Here is a 20,956-nt window from a genome sequence, read left to right on the forward strand (position 1 = left end):
CTGGCCCAGATGGACTTTTGTATGGGTAGGGTATTATATAGTATTAGTGTTTTTCTTCGCGATATGCGCTTTTATATTGGGTTGCTGTTATTTGGTTATATAATCGACATCCATATTTTTTATGGGCATCTTTTATCAGCCATCTTGTTGGGCAATTTGTCCATTGTGGGCTTTGTATGTGTCTGAATTGATATTGTGGAAAAGAATTGTCCCGGGCTGGAGCGCCATCAGTTTTCTAGGAGCAGTTTGAGAAACCTTGGTGTAGGCACATTGGATTATCCTATATTTCAAGTGACAGACTAATTTTTCCATATTATTTGACTCTAGAAGCTGGCAATCGTGCCCCCCGCTCCCAGGTACACAGCATTAGCTGTTGCAAAGCGAATGATTGTATTCTAAGAGAGATGTTGGGGTTTTCTGCTTCTAAATTAGGGGTCCACGAACCCCTTGGCAAGATTTCGAGGAGGGGGGCCACGAGTTTTGAGAAAACAATTGAAATTTATCGTTCATTTTATATACAGCATATTATTCTGCATCCCAACCCCAGCGGAGGGAACCAGAGGAACTAGGAGGGAACCAGATCGAAGGTAAATAAAACAAATAATTGCAGAAAAAATTGTAAAAATGTGTCACTTGTAAATTTTAAACTATAAATGTACTACTTTACCGCATACCAACTCCGGTCATATTGCCATATGGCAAGCTCCAACCAGTGGAGTTAGGAGGGAAATGACATCAAGGGCGTAGCGAGGGGGACTTGGGGGTCTGGCCCCCCCCCCCCGAAATGGGAGAAAATGACCGAAAAAAAGGGGAAAAGATGGCCAAATCCATTGTTCTGTCACCTTGGTCCCCCCCCCGAACGAAATTTCTGGCTACGCCCCTGAATGACGTCACCATCTATCGGTGGTTGCCACAGGCTCGATAGGTGAACTTATTTTCGATGCTCTTTCCTTGATTCGAACCCGTGGACCTTGACGGCAAACTTCATGGTGGCAAATGAGCATCTTACCACTGAACCACTATGGATGTACTGAAATGCAAGATGATCATCTGACTGGATGCCCCTTTGAAGGGACCAAAACCCTTGAAAAGGGCCATGTGTGTGGAAAATGACCAGTAGAGCTTTCTAAAGAGACACATCTATGCCAATTATTAATCATTTTACTAAATGTTATTTAATCTAAAACAGTAGCCTAATTTATCTAGGAGTCAAATGCCAGTCACACTTAAATGTATTAAGGTAAATTTTCCAAAAATTACTGAATTACTCTTTTGTTTTATAATTTACTGAATGGCTTTGATTTTTATTTCCTTTTTTCCCCCTGCCAAGATATGTTCAGTTTCAACTAATTAAAAATCTCACAGTCAAAACAAACAAAAAGGAATGTTTACTGTTAGAAGGATCTTTTGGTTCTATGCAATGTAAGATTTTACTTATAATTCTGCTTTAAATAAGTACAGCTAGACACATTTGAAAACTTAAGAATTCTTGTAATTTAAAATGCTACATATTCAGCACTTTTATTATGACAACTACCATAATCAAATTTTACAAAAAACTAGCACACAATAAATGAATCAACAAAAAAGCAATAGAAGATATTAAGTAATAGAACTTCAAACCCAGTCATAGAAAATGAAGCAATGTATATGAAGCAACCCAATCACCTAATTGCTAAAAAGAAATTGAGAGGAATTGTTACGATTTTACCTATGACAAAAATTTAGGTAAAGATTAAATATACATGTGGACGGTTGAGAAATTATGCACTATCCTTATTTTACACTCACTGTGCAAATGAGAAGAAAAGTATTGAAATAAATATTAACTACACAATTCATGAGATGAAAAACATTTAAACACATCAGCATTGAAATAGAAGAAAAATAAGTCTTCACAAATGCTTTAATTTTTGTGCAAATATACATTTAATTGATGCAATTTGCTCTTGGAAAATGCCATGGTGTATGATGCCAGGTGACAACGATCCAATAATAACTGTAAAAAATATAGACAGTTTTAATGAAAACATAGCAGCTGAAAAAACCAAACGCTTTAAACAAAAGAAACACTTTATTTGGATTTAGTTCATAAACTAAAACAATCAAAATCTTCAGGAATTTCTTTTCCTTGCGTTTAAATTTCTTCAGAATAAAAATATTGGAGGGACATAAAAACTTAATTGTGTGAAACTGAAAAAAGGTACTATATCGCAACCAGTTCAAATCAAACTGATACATAAGCATGGGAAATAATACAATACTTACCAATCAAGTACATCAAAAATAAATTATCAACTATATTTCCAATCCAAGCAACAAAAAGCAAAGAAATCACCACAGATGAAAAATACTGAAAAATGCAAGAAAGTCAGTGAAAAAAATTGCTACTATATCAGTTAAAAATAGGCCTATTTACTGAATAAAATTTGTCTGAATTACATCAAAGCAATAACTTTCATTTTATAACACAAAATACTTAGTATTTTACATGGATATACAGTCAAACCTCTCTTTTTCAAATAGAGTTTTTATCTTGAAAAATGAAAAATTCCTTGGATTTAGTGTACTAAATTAATGCATTTTCACCTCGCTTTCTCGAAGTAATTTTCAAAAAACTTGAAGGCTAAGCCCAATAATAATTTTTAAAAAACCACGGAAATTCTGTTTTCTTTGAGCAAATCTGGCTTTTCTCTGGAGGTGAAAGAAACTGATAAGATTATCCGCATTTCAGCCCATTGCATTCATGGATCTTGCCAATCATAGGGGATAATATGATTGACATGGGGTGGACGCCACTTGGATGGCTCGGCAGCCATTGCTTCAGCATGACAAAAAGTCAAGGCAACAGACAATTCAAAATTGCTTTAAGAAAGCTGCAGGTTTGGAATCAGTCTTTCAGTAAGGAAGGGTCAGATCTAGTGGTTCACTTGAATTGCAATGATTCTCAGAACAATTTTGAAAATGAAATTTCAAAACATTATGCAGTATTAAAAAACACTTGAAGTTAAAAATTTCATTTTCTGATTTTGTGGAAATGGACAACTTCACTAAAAACTTGTAGCGCCTTGACCGATACCGAAATTATTGCAGAATGTATGGCTGACTTGGTTAACAAAAAATACAGTAGAAGATGCTACAGAGGAATTTAAAAAAGTAACAGTGAACAATTTTTAAACACATGCTGTAAAAATGCTGCATTTTTTTGAGCAAAATTAGAAGACAAGGCCCAAAATATTTTTACCTCTTGCTATTATAGATGAAATTTTGAAGGCTCAAAGAGCAGAAAACATGCATAAATCTAAGCTTATTTTAAATAAGGTATGTAAATAAAATTGAATTGAACAAAACAAATTTGAACATATTTTAGTATATTTGCACATGCGATTAAACATTGATCGTGTAACTTAACCAATAATTTTTATTGGTATGTGGTAAAATATAGTATGATTTTTAGTTTTTTATCAAATTTTTTACCATTTTTGGTATTTTTTTTCTCCTTTCATACTAAAAAAGTACCCTATTTCACAAAAAAATATCTCAAAATTATTTTTGGTCCTGTCAGTTTCGAGATAGAGAGATTTCACTGTATGCATTCAAAACAATGAGACTACCCATGACTAAATCTAAAACAAGCCAACACTTTCTAATAATTTCTGATAATGAACTTTTATTCTCAAGCCAATATACTTGACAAAGTTTTTCTTCTTCATAGTACAATGTTCTTATTCCATTGTAAGAATGTCTTGAGGCAGCAATACAAAAAATTGCTTTTTCTCTAAAAGAAATATGGCACTAAACGTAATCAATGACAGTGTGCCATTGATTGAATGAATTATTCATACTCCTTAGTGTTTGAAGAACTGTTATATTTACTTTTGTTGTGAGGCCATATCATGAACACCTTCATGTACAAGGCAAATATATCTAGTCAGACAGAAAAAATGCACACATTTGAGCTTTCCCTTCTTATCAAGACACTTCATTGGTAACCCTATAAGCACACAGACATGCCAACTTTTGGGGTCCAAAAACCTGGTGATCCTTGGGGGGGGGGGGGGGGGGGAGAAGAGAAGCTCCTTCCCAGTTGCCATAGCCCCGATTAAAAAAAAACAAAGAAAAGTGCTCCCCCCAGGTAGGTCCTGAATACTCCTCTGAGCAGCATATAACAATGTAAAACATTTGCCGCTCAATTTTCAAGCTATCTGGAATGTCCCCAGTTTTATTTCCAATAATGATGCATTTCTTACTATTAGAAGGCGAGGAACATACTCTTGCAGAAACAAAATATTGAGTGAAAAGAGTAATAGTGAAACATTCAATTGACTAAAAATTAATATATATTCAAGAAAAATGAAAAATGAGGCTTTCACATGAAAGGCATTATTACCACCCCTTTGTTAAATCTTTAATCATTCTCAACAACACATTGGTATTTTGTAGTTTCAGAAGATTTTTCAAGCAATCCACCCAAGTGGTCATTGAAATAACAAGGAATTTCTTCTTTTCACTAGTAAAAGTACCCACTCGTAACGTGGTTAGCTGCAGGAAATACAAAGCAACCTTGCATGCTCAATCTAGTAGTTATATTATATCTATGAATGCACAACTAGTTGTCAGTCAAGCGCTGTTTCATGGAGGAACCCATTTCGTAGCAGAAAAAAAATCGCCTGTCAAGAGATGCACAATTTTTGCATTTACAATCTGGCGTACACACCTGCAAAGTGTCTGCCAAAAATGACATACGCTTGTAATTTTGTGTAATAAAAATGTTAACGCTTGTATTTTCTCTGCTGAAATTGAGGGAAAATCTAATTTTTAGATAAAATAGAAAATTTCTGAAAATTCAGGAAAGTTGGGAGGAAGGGTAAAAAAAATCTGGAGTTTCCTCCTAAATCTGGAAAGTTGACAGGTGTGTAAGCAAATTGATTTAAAGAAAAAATTCTCTTTACCGGCAGTATCATTGTTTTTCTTTTCTTCCTCATTACGGTTTGAAAAATTAAAAAAACCCCATAATATTACATGCATAGAGGAAAGTAGGGGGGGGGGGGGAATGGAAAACCTGCCAATTCTTTTCTGCCTCTACATCCTCAATGTTAACAAAGATACCACAGTTTTAGATGTATCTCTGGTACTTAAATTTTATATCATCCAAATTTGGAGCCAAAAGTCTGTTTAAACGTAGAACTGAATAGCAAAAAGGTAAATAAATTTGCATGCATGTTGACGGGATGGGGTGTAGTTATACACTTAATACCTATATACAATGACATACTGGCGTAAGTCAGTGTGAAATAAGAATTATTTTAGTGAAGATTTATTTACGGAATTACCAATAAGTTTTAATAAATGAGTTTGTTTAAAAGATGTTCGTATTAAAAACAAAACAAATTTCAAATGCACTCAAACCATTTTTGGTTTTGTTTCCCTTAGGTTGATGATGTATTGATATGCATCTTGTACAGTTTTCTTGCCACAAACTAAATTTTGACAAATTTCTTCATATTTCCGCTCTTGAACACCAGTCCTATAACAATAACAAAACTCATGTCATAACTTTGTGAATAATCAACTGCATAACATTAATTATGAATTAATTCTTATAAGTTTTCTGTTTTAAAAAGATTGTTTTACAGGAGAAGCTTGGTGTTCATAAATTGTAGCAAATTATCTAACTATTGAGATTAATGTTTTGACATTCATTTTAGTGTCTACTGGGTGATTGAATAAATAACTGCTCAATTTTCACTAACGCTCAAACATCATGGCAGCAATGCTGGTGTTCATTTGATTTGCATACTTTTGGAAAAAAAAGGGGATGCCATTATTTAATTGAATACTAGCTCAAAAAGAAAACTAGATATGATATACACAAAAGGACAAACAGACCTAGCCAATTTTACATGTTAAAAATATAGTAAACACAGATTTCTAATTGCAAATTGATGAAGCATTGGCATGCAAAGTATACAGAGTGATTCAATAAACTAAAAATAAAAACAATTTCCTTAAAAAAAGATATGCACATACCATTTATTTGGATCAAATACACTGCTACTAAGAGCAGGAACAGCATAGTCGAGAATGAAAGCCACAGCTCCAATAAGTGATACAACTGTCAGTATTGATGGCTCGAAATACCATAAAATACTAAAATTAAAAAATGTATATAAATTGAAAAATAACGCAACTTGCATTTTCATCATATTTGTGAGAAGAAAAAAATTAACTCCAACCAGAGTGTATTGCTGCCCTCTTCCAAAAAAATAATCTCCAGTTTAAGGCACATGTGAATCACTGAGATTAAACTCAGACACCCAGAAATGAGAATTTAACACAGCAACTGGGGAAAGTATAATAGAATGCAGTTAAACCGTTCATGGTTAAGCTATAAATTTTACACAGTGGACTTGATCATCTGGAAAAGAATTTTTAGGGTTAATAATAAATAACAATCAGGGGCGGCTTAAGCAAGCATGCAAGGGGTGCAGCGCACCCAGGCGGCAGGTTGTAAGGAGTAGCCCCCACAGACTTTAGTTAAGATGCCAAAATTTAATACAGTAAAAATTCACATGACATCACGCTTTTGAGTCATACCTTGACAACAGAAATGTTGAGAAAATGGACAGGGACTGTAATACCAGAAATGAAAACAAGAATTTAAGCTATCAGGGGCGGCTGGGGACAAAATCTCTACCCGTGCGGGACATTTTTTTTATGCCTCTGCCAATCCCCCCCCCCCCCATAGCCCCAACATCCTGCGTCAGGGCCTCCCTAGGCTGGAATCTTTCGCAGGCTCCCCAAGCTTGATTTTTTACGGGGCTCTTCTACAGTTAATTTATAGTTTGAAAAAAAAATGATAAGGATTTACTCCTGGGCTCTCAAACTGGAGCCCTGTCAGCCCTACCCTTGTGGGACATGCAACTTATCCCAACAATTCCTAACAAAAAACTTTTCTATCTCAGATTTGGCACCCCTCCAGAGTGGACAGAAATAATTTTCTTTTGGGTCAATGAAACTTTTTTCACCCATTCACATCGTATTTAGCACCCCTCTTGAACGGCACCTTGTGCGATTGCAATGGGTCACATGACCAAGACTGTACTCTGTCACAAAGGGGCAAGTGTGCATTTTGGTTTTCTCACCCAGTATTTGTTCCAGAATAGTCAAATGAAAGCGAAAGAAAAATTTGGCTTCTCACTTGTCTGGTCCCTGTGCAGTACCAAAAACACCTTCAAAATAAATTTCTTAATAAAAATAATCTCATTGTACATCATCTTTACAGGATAAGTGATGATGGCTCACCACAATAAGTGCGGTTTTAAGAATTAAGTTATCTGGCATTATTAAGAATTGTAAAATAATTCTAGAACAAAAAGCAGAAAAATCTACTTTAAAAGCAGGAATGGAGGACAACCATTTTGCATGGTAAACAATGGTTTGTGGCTTTCACCTGGAAAAAAAAAAAGTCAGGTTTATCTGGAGGTCCCCTTCACTGAAGCCCAGTGGCGTAGCCGGGGGGGGGGGGGGGAGCAGAGGGAGCGAATGCTCCCCCAATCAAATTCTGCCAAAATTGGTGTCCATCTTATTAAAAATGACTGACAAGACTACGCTTCAAAGACTTCTTCAAAAATTGTGACAAAAAAAAAACAAGTTCTGAAATTTTCACTGTCGTTCTATGTTGTTTTTACTGAGGGTCAATATGTGCTTAGAAGGGGAGGGGGGAGAGGGGTGGGTTTAGGCTTCTTTTTTAGTTACACCATGAGCTCCTATAGCTTTTCACAGGCATGCACTCGAAGGATAAGGTGAGGTGCGGTGACCTATTGAAAATGTTGGACCCACTGACAGACATTCTAGATCAAATCAGTAGATAATTCTTTTACCCGTCTGCATGGTCTGATGTCAAAATGGCATCATTTTTCCCAAGGGGTGAGCGGCTTCAGAGAGCACAATATATATATGGCAGAAATTATTCCAAGAAAATAACTGACGCCTTCATCTCTTTCCCCCCATATGCACTTGATGGCTGTGTACATACAATCAAAGATAGACACAATTAAGCATACACTATACAACTGATAAAAGCAAGTTTTTGACTAAGGAAAAAAGAGGGCTTAGAATATACATGGACTGCGGTTGTCGCAAAGCTTATAACTTCTTCCAGAAGCATGTGTGTTCGTTTTGTACTATCATTGCTTCTCTACCACTTCAATACTGATATCTTCATACCCTATAAGTGGAGTAGGTTTTTCATCAAGTGGTCAATATTTTTCTAGATATTTTCTTTTCCTTAATATTTGATTTTTGAATACATATTTCTTCTTTGTGTTCATACAATATAAACTACTACTATTATTTGTTTATACAGTATTAAGTAATACAGTTGTCTCCATAAACTAGCTGTGCACTATTCTGGCCCGACCAGCAATGTGGCATTTTTGGGCTGACTCCCTTAGTGTCTGGAAGTGTAAAACCTATTACAGCCTCTCCAGGACCCGACTTTAATATGAGGAGCCATGGAGAAAGCAGAAATCATGGGATTCTTGCAACTTAAGTCAAAGGTGTTTCATTAGTCAATGAATATATGTTTCAACTTCCGGGTCCCCAAAATTATGATACCCGGGGGCAAATCCCCCCTGCCCATGAGGAAATCACGCCTTGTTCATATCTATGCATAGAAATTTGCAGCACATTTAATTTTTTTTCAACTACCTTCCGGTAATCTGGTGATTTCAGTACTTCATAATAACCACAGTCTTATATGCGCCTGATTAGTGAGAGTCTACTGTATACTTTTTGAGATCTTCGAAGCAATGTCATGTTAATACTGTATACCAGGAGCAGTGATTTTGCGAAATCTATATATTCATGCATTAGAAAAACAGCTGCAGATATATCACTGATTATCGTACTCTGGTACAAGACATTATTGCTATCGGGTATCTGAAAATGGTAGTAGAAATAACACCAGGAACTAGTTGCTCCAGGACTGGACAAAAATCTCCAAAAATTCACATGCTCGAATCAATATTTTATGTACTAGCGCCGAATACATATGTAGTTAGCACAGTTCATAATTTATACCCATTGCCTTCCCTGCAAAGAGGAAGGACCCCCCCCCCCCCAGATGACACCTATTGCATTTTTTAAATAGCTTACAAGTTTTACTAAGAAGTCAAATTCACAGGCACGTTCTCGTGATTGTAAGAGTTTGTTATAACAAGGAAGTATCAGTTTTTCCTCATGTTGATTCTACCTCGATACAGGACAGCAAAAGGTTGAATATATATGGGTCATTCTCAAGAAATTGGGAAAAAATGAATAAAAAATCATCAAAAATAAATATCAACCAAAAAAAAAAAAAAAAAAATTCTTATCCTGCTCATACATGAAATATAGTCAGCAGTGAAGTTTGTTCAAAATTATTGGTGAGAAAAATTAATTTAATCATGACATAAGAGAGATACACAAATCTGAAGTGGCCTTCTACCTGTTTTACTACTTAATTTGACATTTGTGTTCAACACTCACAACATGTTCCATCTGTTTTGGTTGCTCATTTTCAACTTGGACAAGACACTGTGGATAATCTTTTTGTCAATTACATTTTTATTTCTTTTTCATTTGCATTTCTTGCTCTTTCATCACTTTTATGGGGACAACAGATTTCAAATTTGTTTTTGTTTTGCTAAAGCCCAAGAGGTACTCTCAAAAAGCCAAGTCTTCAGATTACTTCAACTTGATGTTCCAGTCAAGAAATTTGGATTTTTTAAAAATTTTATCCCCCCCCCCCTCACCCCAACTTAAGATCAAACCTTCCTTCTTGTTGCCTAATGCCAGGAAAAAGACTTTTTTATGTTTTGAAACACTGATAAAACTAAGCATGTTGAAAACATGTGCTTTTCAGAAATAGATTTATTATTTTATTACTCTGATGTGGTAATGTGAAAATAATTTCCAATTACACATTTCTCACTAAAAAGTAATCAGGAAAAAGACATTTAAAAAAAGCAACCACCTCTTTTTTCTGAATAAATCTAATTTGTTGAAGCAGTTTCCAATTCTAATTTATTTGAAAGCAAGTTTAAGTGATTGTAGGGGTGGGAAGTGACAAAAGTCCATTTCCGAGCAGTTCTGGAGCAGCAAAATTCAGGATTCGGGAGCAGTTACTTATAAACTGAAAAGCAGCAAAATTAACTTACAAGAATATTTTCATTAACCCCCACCCCTTTTCAAAATAAAACTACTGTCTTTTGTTATCAAACATCTTTTCATCAGCTTGTTTTTTTGTTTTTGATGTTTCAGGCTTGTTTGAAAGAGCGACTGTCATAAAATTTTTCACACGTCTATTGAAGGTGACTTTTGCTTACTGAGGGCACTATTTGCTGTTTCGAACAGCAGCAGTTTATATGGGCTAAGAATTTTCTATAAGTTTTCAATTTTTTTGTACTCGGAAAGAAATTGATGTAAAATGAGAGAGAATTTCGGAAGAATCAAAACTATGTTTAGTGATTCAGCACTCGTTATTTGGCGAGATTGGCGATTTAACGCTGGTTATTTGGTTCCTTATTAGTTTCTAAATTAGCATTCGTAATTCTGTGGACATGCTCTTTTACTCCCAGAATGAACATTTTTTTTCACGAAACATCGGGATTTGACGCAATGCGATCGACTATAGTAATTTCTGCTGCTTCCAGTGGTGACTTTTTTCTTTTTTGAAAACGGAAACTGACTTACACTTGCGCTTTAAAGCTGAAAGACCATTGCAAACCACCTTCTGTTTTACGATCACAGATATTATCAGGATTTTGCGATGGAAAGCCAGATAGGCGGATAGTTTAAATAAGGCAATAGTTTAAGTACAGAGGAATAAAACACTATCTTCTCGGAAAGAATCATTTTGCGGCAAGCAGAAACAAAATTTTTTTTGCCGTTCTTTTCAAAATTCCGGGTATACTGAAGCAAAATTCGTTATTTTGGCTATTTGGTGAAGAAAAATACAAAAATACACTATTGGAGCAGGATGGCATAAGATGTTAATTTTGGCACAGTGCGGCTCAGAGTTCCCACCCCTGTGATTGCCACATTCTTCTCAACCTTTTCAACACAAAATTTGATTGGTTCAAGTTTTACAATACCAGTTGCCACCTATGTGTCACAAATAGAAAAAAAAGCTGGGGAAAATTTTCAGCGGGCTATAAAGATAGATAAAAAATATTTAACATTATAAAAAAAATTAAGAATGAAAGTATACTGGTCCTAAAAATATATTATTGAAAATAAAAATTTTTTTTTTTGTTTTAAGATATAGCCTAAAGTTATCACTAAAATTTGAAAAATTGGCTGGGGACAGCCAGGACATTTTCTCAAGAAATGCAAATTTAAGCAAATTCTAAAAAGTAGGATCCACCAATTCAATTTAGGCCTAAAGGACATTTGCTCCTTACTTGGGATCACATTTTTTGTCTGCATGTTATACAAAGACTAAACAAAGACTTAATATGATTGTAAAATAATTTTCTACTCCCTAAAGAATTGTTTTGGACAATATATATGATTTTTTCTTATAAAATATATAATTTGCATAAAAGCTGAAGGAAAAACTATGGAATACGATATGATATTATTCAATTCAAGATGATTCTTGACCTTCCAAAATTTCTTCAACTGCTTATACATGTCCATGGATATTAACATCTGCTGTATTCTTTTTATAACAGATAGTTGTGTATTTAAAATTTTATTCTATATAATTTCATTGTATGTAATGTTGATTTCTGTTATTCAATTATCTAGATAATCACTGTGATACTTAAAACAATACACTTATTGTGCATAAAATTAGAATATAGGCTACCCAGCAATCAAAATACTAAATTGTAGGGCTAAAGTGCCTTTTAATTTAGCAGTGCTGGCTAAGAAACTCCTGTAACTTATTCTTAGTGCAAAAGTAAGAATAACTAAGTTTTATAGCATTTATATAATATAATGTTTTTCCAATTGAAGCTGTATCTAAACGTGCAAAACAATGTCTTGGGTATCAAGTCCTGCCAGCTCTATGATTGAAAATACTCTTTAAAACTGAATTTATGCAACTGAAGCTAAGAAAATTTTAGGGGAGAATAAATGAGTTGAATTAATGTATTAACAGATTCTGTGTGAGAATTTATAATATACGATAAAATTTTAAGCAGATTAGAAATTTTGAAATACCAAAATTTTTTTTTCCTCAGTAATTTTAGGGGTGCAAGCGCCCCTCATCTATTTCGGAGAAATTCTGAAAATGGAGCAGAACTAAAAACGAACTATATCTGCAATATAAGGAGTATTTTTTCTGTTAAATGCCAAAAGTTTTGCCAAAAATGATTGAAACAAATAATTCTAAATAAATTTCTTTTACAAATTAAAATCCATTTAAATTTTTTCTGAATTATCTTATGTCACTACTAAAACATGCATTACTGAAATGACGAATAAAAATTATTAGACTCTTTTCAAATTAAGCAACATGCATACTAAAAACCTAGGCAGCAAGAATTTCTGCTGTTTGAACACCAAAATCTTATTCATCCTGATATAGCAAAAAAGGTGAGTGCAGAATATAATAAGGGTTTTCTTGTTAAGGGTTTTTTCTTAAAAACAAAAAGAGCTTCTCACAGAATTTAAAGGAATTATTAAATTTAAAAGCAAAATGAGAAAAATGAGAAAAATATAAATACCTTATTTACTTAAACAATTTCTCAACCTAATAGCATGTTAATAGATTACGAATCACGAGTCGCTTTCAGAAGTTCAGCATCTCAATGAAAATTTTTTTCAAATTTTTCATGCCCTTGAATATAAGATTTTGTATGTCTTATTCCATTAAAGCATTGGATGGACAGATTTTTCAATGTTCGAACAGACTTTTATTTATTTGTTAACAATGAACTCTCTTTCACTGTCTGCGTTACCATGTGCTAAAGATAAAAAGCCTTCACCAAAACTGGCAAAATTTTGAACTTTGGGCTGCTTTTAAGGTTACAAAGTTTGAATATGTCTGCCCAATATCTATCTATTCTCTGAACTGATTTCACTTCTTGTAATTCTTTGCATTATAGTGCTACCCATTCATCACACATAATTAATAGTTCTGTTGGTACTACAATGTTAAGCAACATCCCAGCTATACGTGAGGGAGTAATGTACCATCCCAGCAATGCACAAGAGGGAGTGCAAAAAACAAGAAAGAGTGCAAACGTTTCACTCTCCAACAACATGTTTTGGAAAGGTAAGACATTAATATAAAAAAGGACTCTCATAGAAGTTATATAAAATGAGCACACACACACACATGCTCCTAGTACAGGCTCCTTCCTTTGACTATTGTTAAGAGCATGCCCCTCCCCCACCAATGCAGTGGCGGACCGTGTGGCCATATTGGACGCCGTTCTAGGAGAGGTGCCAAATGGAGTTGAAAGGGTGAAAAAAGCTTTGTTGATAAAAAAAAAACGCCGTCAGTAGCGCCAAAAACAGATTCCGCATGGGTAGAAATTTTTTTCCTCGAGCTGCCCCTGTTCAACAAATCCGGATTTTCGCAATGTGAAATTGTCACGATCGGCAACCGCAGACGATAACCAAACGACCACATATTGGCTAGATGACAAAACTATGAATATTTTAGCTGGAGTTTTTACAGATCCCATTTTTTCCCAATGATCTTCAGAAAATGTCGGTAATTTAAATGAGTAAACCAATCCCCTTTTCGATGTATGCCGTCTTTGAACGCAGGTTGGCAGCCGCGAAATTACCGTTATTTTCAGTATACAACCGGCAGGAGAAAAAACTGTCACCGAAATCGGAAAATTCGGCATATTCATTCAGGGACTTTGGTATCCCGCCGGTTAACCAACAACAGTATAGGACTTTATACTTCAAGGTAGTAGAACTACTTTCCAAGGTCACGCAATTGTGGTAGATGGTGGGAAGTGAAAAAAAATTGAAGTTTCTCCCTCCGTATCTTTGGTTTTCTGAACATTGTTCAGCGATGGTCAAAAAAGCGAATAGAATGCTTGTTTCATTTCCAAAAAGGTCTTTTCGCGTTCTCCTAAAGTCATTCTTCCGCTTTTCCGAGGCTTAGTTCATCCTGCATTGGAGTATGCTTTAAGGTTTTGGAGACCATACCTACAGAGGGACATAGACTTGGTTGAAGGGATACAAAGAAGAACTACGCGTGTCCTTGTTGGCACATGGGACTTGAGTTATGAAGAGAGACTTGATGAACGCAGGTGTTGGAGAGATATGATCAAAGTGTTCAAAATTTTCAACGGGATGGATCATGGAATTATTAATACACCGCCAATCAACTGCTTTTACAAGGGAAGACCAGTATCGATTGGTAAGAAACAATTCTAGGTTGTGGTGCCGCAGGGAATTTTTCTCTAATAGGGTTGTTAATAAATGGAATAGCTTACCCCGGGGTAGTAAATGCAAACAAAATTGACACGTTTAAAAAGAAATACAATAAACATGTTGGGGTAAATTGGGAAACTATTCATACTTAGAATAAGACAACAGTAAATATATTTTATGTGGGCATTGTATTATATTTTATCATGTATATAGTCTTAGTTTTATGACTGCATTTCTAATTGGGTTGCTGTATTTTAGAAATATAAGATATCCATATTTATTATGGGCATCTTTTTCTCAGCCACCACATTGGGCATTTTTGCCTGTTGTGGCCTTGTATTTGTATAAATCTACTGAAAGAATTATAAATATAGTTGAGACTTGTCAGAGACAGGAATATAAATAGAAAGTGACCAAGAAGTAGTTCTATATTAATATATACTTGATGTAATTGCTGGGGACACAATTTAGGTCAATTTTGTGAGAATGACCCAAATATACTGTATTACCAAAAAATATAGAAACTGCAATGAAAAATAGTCGAACCTCCAATTTTTTACTCTCCTCTTGATATTTTTTCAGTTGACGTAATTAAATTGACTGACATTAGCGTGAGACCACAAATAAATTTTAGGTAGGTGTGGCAATTGTTGGCACACATATTGAGGAATACTCAATATGTATACAGAGCAAGATGTTTAGTTGGTGTACGGCAGAAGACTTGCAGTGACGTCACACTCCTTGCCGGATATCTTAGACACACGTGACACAGGACATTTATTCTATGTACGGTAGATTTGATTAAGCCCCATCATTGGCTTGTTTTATCTTTTGAAAATAATAAAAAAATTATTATTGCATCTGTATTACAATTAGACGGATGCAATTTTGCTTCAATTTTGTAATGATGGCTAACGCGGGGCATGCTTAGCTCACTGATCCACTACCCCACGCAACAAGGGCATCATGACCCTTCATCCAGAATATAATTATATTTTTAATTAATTAAAAACGAGCAAATTGTCATGAAGGCTCATGCCAAGATAACGCTCAGCATGAAAAACAAAGAAAAATAAATCAGCATTTACATGCCAACCTTGGGACCAATCATCTACGCCGTGGCAATGTTTGCAGACAAGAGAGTTCATCCTATAAATCTATGATATTATCCTTAAAATGGGTAGTGATGAACTGGAACTGTACGTAATCAGTGTTGAAAATGTTAAAGGTGTATAGATTGAACAAGCCCAATTGCAATAAATTTTGATTCCCTCTCAAAGACCCATTGGAAATACAAAACCAAAAATTTTGAAATACTTACATAAATATGAAAGTTACATAACCAAAGATGATTCCAGGATAATATGGTTTATCCCACAAAAGAAGAGAATTTGTATGAACCAAGACTTCCCTCCAATTTTCCAAACATCTTTTATAATGTTTCACCAATTCCTATGGAAGATATATAATTCATTAATTCAAGATTTTTAAACTTGAATTATCAAATTGCTTGAGAACTTCATTTGTACAGTGATACCCTGACTTAAGTCTTCTTATTTATATCACTCTACATTTAAGTTATCTCATCCTAAAAACGATCTCTTGTCCAATTAGACTAGGGTTTCTTAAGGTTTTCTGTTCCGCTGACCCTTTGTGCAATAAGATGAAGGACAGGGATCTCCTGCACCAATAAGATGAAGGCCACGGACACCTTTACAGAATAATATTCAGCACATAACAGCTTAAGAACAATAAGTTAGTTCGAGGATGATGTCACTCTCCGCTATCCATACAAAGGTTTTTAACAGCTGGCTGATGCGAAGATATATTTTTGGAAGGAGAGAAAATTCAATTGCCCTGCAGGGAATTGAATCCACGTCCTTTCACTTTCCGGGGGACGGATGCCCTAGGGCCCTGATTTCATTATGCTACGTCTTTTAACATGGGAAAAATAAAAGAAAACATTAGGCCTATTTAGGACAGTTTTCTTGAGAAAAATACCATGCTTGGCTCCTAAGAAATTGGGCTGGCACATAAATAATTTTTTGGTTTGTCAAGCCCAAGTGTAAAAGGGAAAAAATGTGCCTAACATAAATAATACAACCCAAACAGCCCATTCTTCAGTTTGAAATCTCATCTTATTCAGAATTCATCTCGAGCACGTGATGACTTCTGATAAATAAAGTGGTTCAAACAAAAAACTGAAGCAGCCAACACACATCAGATACTGGCCACGAATCCTACTCTATTGAAATGTCAATTTTCCATAAAAGGAACATGCATTTTTGAACCCATGTAGCATGTTCACGAGTAACAGTAAAAAGAAACTAAAATTGATTTACGTAAATTTATATATTCAGCGGTACAGAAACACAAAATTTTTATTTACATCAAAATTGAAGTTTAGGCAAATTTTAATCGACATGTGGGAAAAATGCTCCAAAAATGTCAAATTTCAAAATTCTGTCCAAAAAAGTTAATATTAACTTAAGTTTCCAAATGTTTAAAAAAATACAGCCCACATGCCGCTTTAATGTGATCACCTCAGGACTAAGAGATAACAATAACAGAATGATAATTATACCCAAAAAAATCCTGCTTGCATGTGTGTTGACCATACATCCAGTTTAGTCGAGAAGCACATATGGTAAACTGATACTAGTAATACTGGACACAACTGTGTTTTTCTTTCTTACACTATTGATTGCATAATGTTCAATCATTCCATTTTTTGTAATATTTCTAATGCAGGACTTTTCCCTCCTTTAAGCTAAAACTCTGAAGTTTTTATTCAGCGATTACGAGGCGTTAGCATGGAATTTTCTAATGTATATCAGGTTTGATAAAAATCATGATTTTTTTTTCAATTTTTTTTATGTTTAAATGTTTGATTTTTTTTAAATATGTATGTTTATGTATGTATCTAAAAATATGACTGATCATATTATGCCTTATCAACTGAAATTAAATGAAATTGGTAAATAAAATAGGTGCATAGTCCTATATGGAACAAAAATTTACCTATATTCATGGGGGGGGGGGGAATTATAGAATTTCTGCTAATTTTATCCTTTATCAAGTACAGGGTTAATAAAAATCATGATTTTTTTCCAAAAAATCTAATAAATTTGATTTTTTATTCAAATTCAATATTTAATCACATATTTTTAATTCAAAGTTTGAAATGTTAACTTATTAGAGGTATTAAATAGTTATTGCATTTTGACTTATAGACAATATTAAACTAAAAATTTTGCTTAAAAAAACGCACATTGACATACTAAACAACTAAAAATCCCATTCATCATACCAATGAAACTTAAGAACAAATCATTCTATGTTTAAAACAAAATTGAAATTTGTACTTAATAAAAAAAATCCAAAAGCACATAGTTGGGTCATTCTCACGTTTACAGTCAAATATCTTTATCATATTTCTTTAAATATTAATTAATGTATGTAAATAATTAAAATATGAATCTTATTATCTCTTATTTACTTGTATTACATCATACAAGATTAAAAAAATCATGTGATTTAAATCGAGATACTCTGATGTATATCATGAAATTATAATACTTTTTATAATGTACAATACGTTTCATAGATCCCATGAGAAAAAGCCTCTCGGGAAAAAGAAATTTGAATCTGATCAACTGAAAGAAACTGATCAAGAACCAAAGGGCTTTTTTTTATACATTTGCATTCACTATAGATAGGCCATTGCAAAAGCAGCTCCACACATACATGGAATACAGCAAATACTACTGACGATCGTTAATCCTTAACTGGCACATTGGTGGGGTCATTTTAACTCCACGCATTCATCTTGCTACCCCTTCAGAAAGAATTGCATCTGGGTCATCTTATTTTCAGTACCTTTCAAGCTAGTTGTTTACATTTTGATCTTAGCCAAAAGGCAGAGAAGCGATGCTAGTTGTTTGCACGTTTAACAAATTTATGATGTGTGGTATTTTACTTCTTCTCTCTATATCAGCGGTTCCCAACCTTTCCCAGTCCGTGTATGCCCAGCTGACTTGGTTCCTTTCCGTGTACCCCCGGCTTCCGAATCCTCCAGACTTCACCCCCCAATCTGTTTCACTCATTACAGATTTCGAAAACTAAAAAAAAAGGTACATTGTTGAATTAAATTAAATGGTCTATGTTTTCATTATTTAGCATTTTTATTTTTCAAGTAAGAAAACAAATTAACACAAAGATTGGGAAAAAATGTGATGTTTGGGACTGTATTGAATTGCAAAGTTTTGAAAAATTAAACTCAAAAAAGGATAAATAAAAACTCAAATCCGGAGCTGCGTTCAATTTGCTTAGATATTTATTTTTTAAGTAATTTTATATGAAGGAAACGCCCATTCAACAAGCTCCATGCTAACAAACGACAACAAAAACATGGCTATTCTAGAGAGTTCAACGAATTCGTCACCGCGGCAAGCCCAAAAACTGATTAAGTTCACCATTCCGCCGCCGTTGAAGAGGATCTCTAGAGGGGTATCTGATGCGAGCTCTAGCGATTTCTTCTTTTCTGGAATCGACAACAAAGCCTGTTTAAAATAGTCTTCTTTAAAAGGATTAGATGTTCACTGATCACCCATTTCTGCCTCTGAAAAATATTTTTCAAATGAGGATTTTAATCCTTCCAAGTGACCGACTGTTAAATTTAACTCGACTTGTGACAAGAAATCGTAAAGTGTTGCAAACACTTTTTAAAAAAGGCTACCTTGTGCCGAAACTCAAACAGCCATGTCAGGACTTTACCCCGGGACAACCACCTAACTTCGGTGTGCAAAAGCAAAGCGTTGTGAAGGCTGTCCATGTCTTCACACACCAATTTAAACAACCTGTAGTTAGTAGGATTCACCTTGATACAGTTGACAACCTTGACCGCTTAATCAAGAACGTTTTGGAATCAAGCAAATTTGGAGGTAACGGTTTCGATGCAGGGATGTCTGTGAATAAAGCAGCGAGTCCATTTCATTGTGGGAGCGAATTCTGCTAGGCGTGCACAAAGGCCTGAGTAGCAACCTTCCGTGGATTTTCCTCCATCTGTGGTGATCCCAATGCATTTTGATTCACTGAATTCCCTTTTCAACGAAATAATGATTAATTGATTCAAATAAGTCTTAAACCCCTCCAATGGGTGACAAAAAGATTTACTTTGAATTGCCTTTCAATTACTTAACAATTACAAGTAGCAGAGGATATTGCGCAACATCGGTACTTTCATCGACTTGGATAGAAAAAAAATCTCAACCTTTGACGTGACTTATGACTGTGCTCTCCACATCATCTGACATGTCCTGTATTCTTCAAGACACCGTAGTATTTGACAGAGGTATTAAACTCATTATATGAGCACTGTCCCCTATACCGAAGCTATTCCTAAAAACCTCTACCTACTTTTAAAAATGATTTTTAATCTTTTTAAATCATTTTGCTGTTTTTTTAGATGGGTGGATGCCATTACCATTTTCTTTTCGCGTACCCCCTAATAGCCGCTCGCACACCCCTGGTTGGGAACTTTTTTTTTTTTTTTTTTTTTCCAAACCGAGCAAAACTCAGGTCTATCGCCATAGGCAATTTTCTACCTAGTGAGTTGTGCCGGAAGTGTAATTGTGTGTACCTAACAGTCTGAGTGTGTATCTAGTGTTGTGTATGATTTTTCAGTGCTGCCATCTATATCTCAGAAGTGAAGTGAGTGATGTGTCGTGACTGAATATTTGTACTGTTTGTAGGTCTGTTACTCTCTGTGGCGAGACTTTTTAACGGGGACCTGGTTGGGAACTGCTGATCTATATCATTGATCAAAGTTTTTGTAACCACTTGAGTCTTTTTTTGTCTGACAGCCAGAATGGTAAGATCGAAATGGCGTCTTGCTGGGGTCACAATGACCCCACGATGCCAGTTACTCACAGAAGTTTCACAACGCCAGTTAAGGGTTAAGTAAGGAAATGTTTGTCAATAACTGAGGCAAGAGAGAACAACTTCTACCCTCCTATATGGGTTCCTATGGTCCGTTCCGTTCTTGGAAAAGTTTTCCGGAAAAGTGATAAAAATACCCGTATGATAACATTACCAGTGATTTCAATAAGCGGCGTCGACTACTCATTGAACTCTTTTACATACCATAAAAAACCGGAATTTTTTTGAATCAATTTTTATCTGATATCTTTGCAAATAAAAACTATGTTGGCGGTTTAAATAGTTTAACGAGAATCCAATTACACTAAACTTTATTCAATTAGCGAACTGAAGAAAATGCAATGCATGGATCGATTATACAAAGATAAAGGAATAGTTCAACAATCGATTGATATATATATATATTGAGGAATGTTGAGTTTAAGAAATACCTCATCTGATATCTCTTCGGCGTGAGATGTCGAATCGCGAAGCTCTGACTCTGCCATAATGTCTTGTAAACAGGGGCTGTTGTTAAACAATTCTGCGACTTTAATAACTCAAAACAATCGAAGATTCGAATTCGACCAAATCTACATCACAATTTCGGCGGCGTAGAGGAGCCAAACAAGCGTGGATGTTGCCA

General features: G+C 34.8%; 1 protein-coding gene across 1 annotated transcript; it reads right to left on the reverse strand.

The window, feature by feature from the left end:
• Window positions 1-1,888: 1,888 nt before the first annotated feature.
• Window positions 1,889-20,956, reverse strand: Arl6IP1 (ADP-ribosylation factor-like 6 interacting protein 1). The gene is made up of 6 exons (XM_089232864.1): window positions 20,763-20,956; window positions 15,713-15,843; window positions 6,031-6,150; window positions 5,410-5,527; window positions 2,269-2,353; window positions 1,889-1,999 (listed from the first exon to the last, which is right to left on the reverse strand). Exons 1-6 carry the CDS (start codon window positions 20,817-20,819, stop codon window positions 1,896-1,898), a joined length of 615 nt encoding a protein of 204 aa, XP_089088990.1. The 5' UTR covers window positions 20,820-20,956; the 3' UTR covers window positions 1,889-1,895.

Source organism: Pholcus phalangioides, unplaced genomic scaffold (assembly GCF_987345545.1).
Source record: "Pholcus phalangioides strain wild (caught in Gottingen) unplaced genomic scaffold, Ppha-v1.0 ptg000007l_1, whole genome shotgun sequence".
NCBI classification, from domain to species: Eukaryota; Metazoa; Arthropoda; class Arachnida; order Araneae; family Pholcidae; genus Pholcus; species Pholcus phalangioides.

Bases quoted from the DNA above. Each gene is read 5' to 3' on its own strand.
- Arl6IP1 (XM_089232864.1), bottom strand. From the start codon at position 20,819: ATGGCAGAGTCAGAGCTTCGCGATTCGACATCTCACGCCGAAGAGATA. The intron at 6,151-15,712 runs GTAAGTATTTCA...TTTTAATTTTAG, and splicing joins TATGTAACTTTCATATTTAT to TATTTTATGGTATTTCGAGC. The intron at 2,354-5,409 runs GTTTGAGTGCAT...TGCATTTTTCAG, and splicing joins GGGAAACAAAACCAAAAATG to TATTTTTCATCTGTGGTGAT.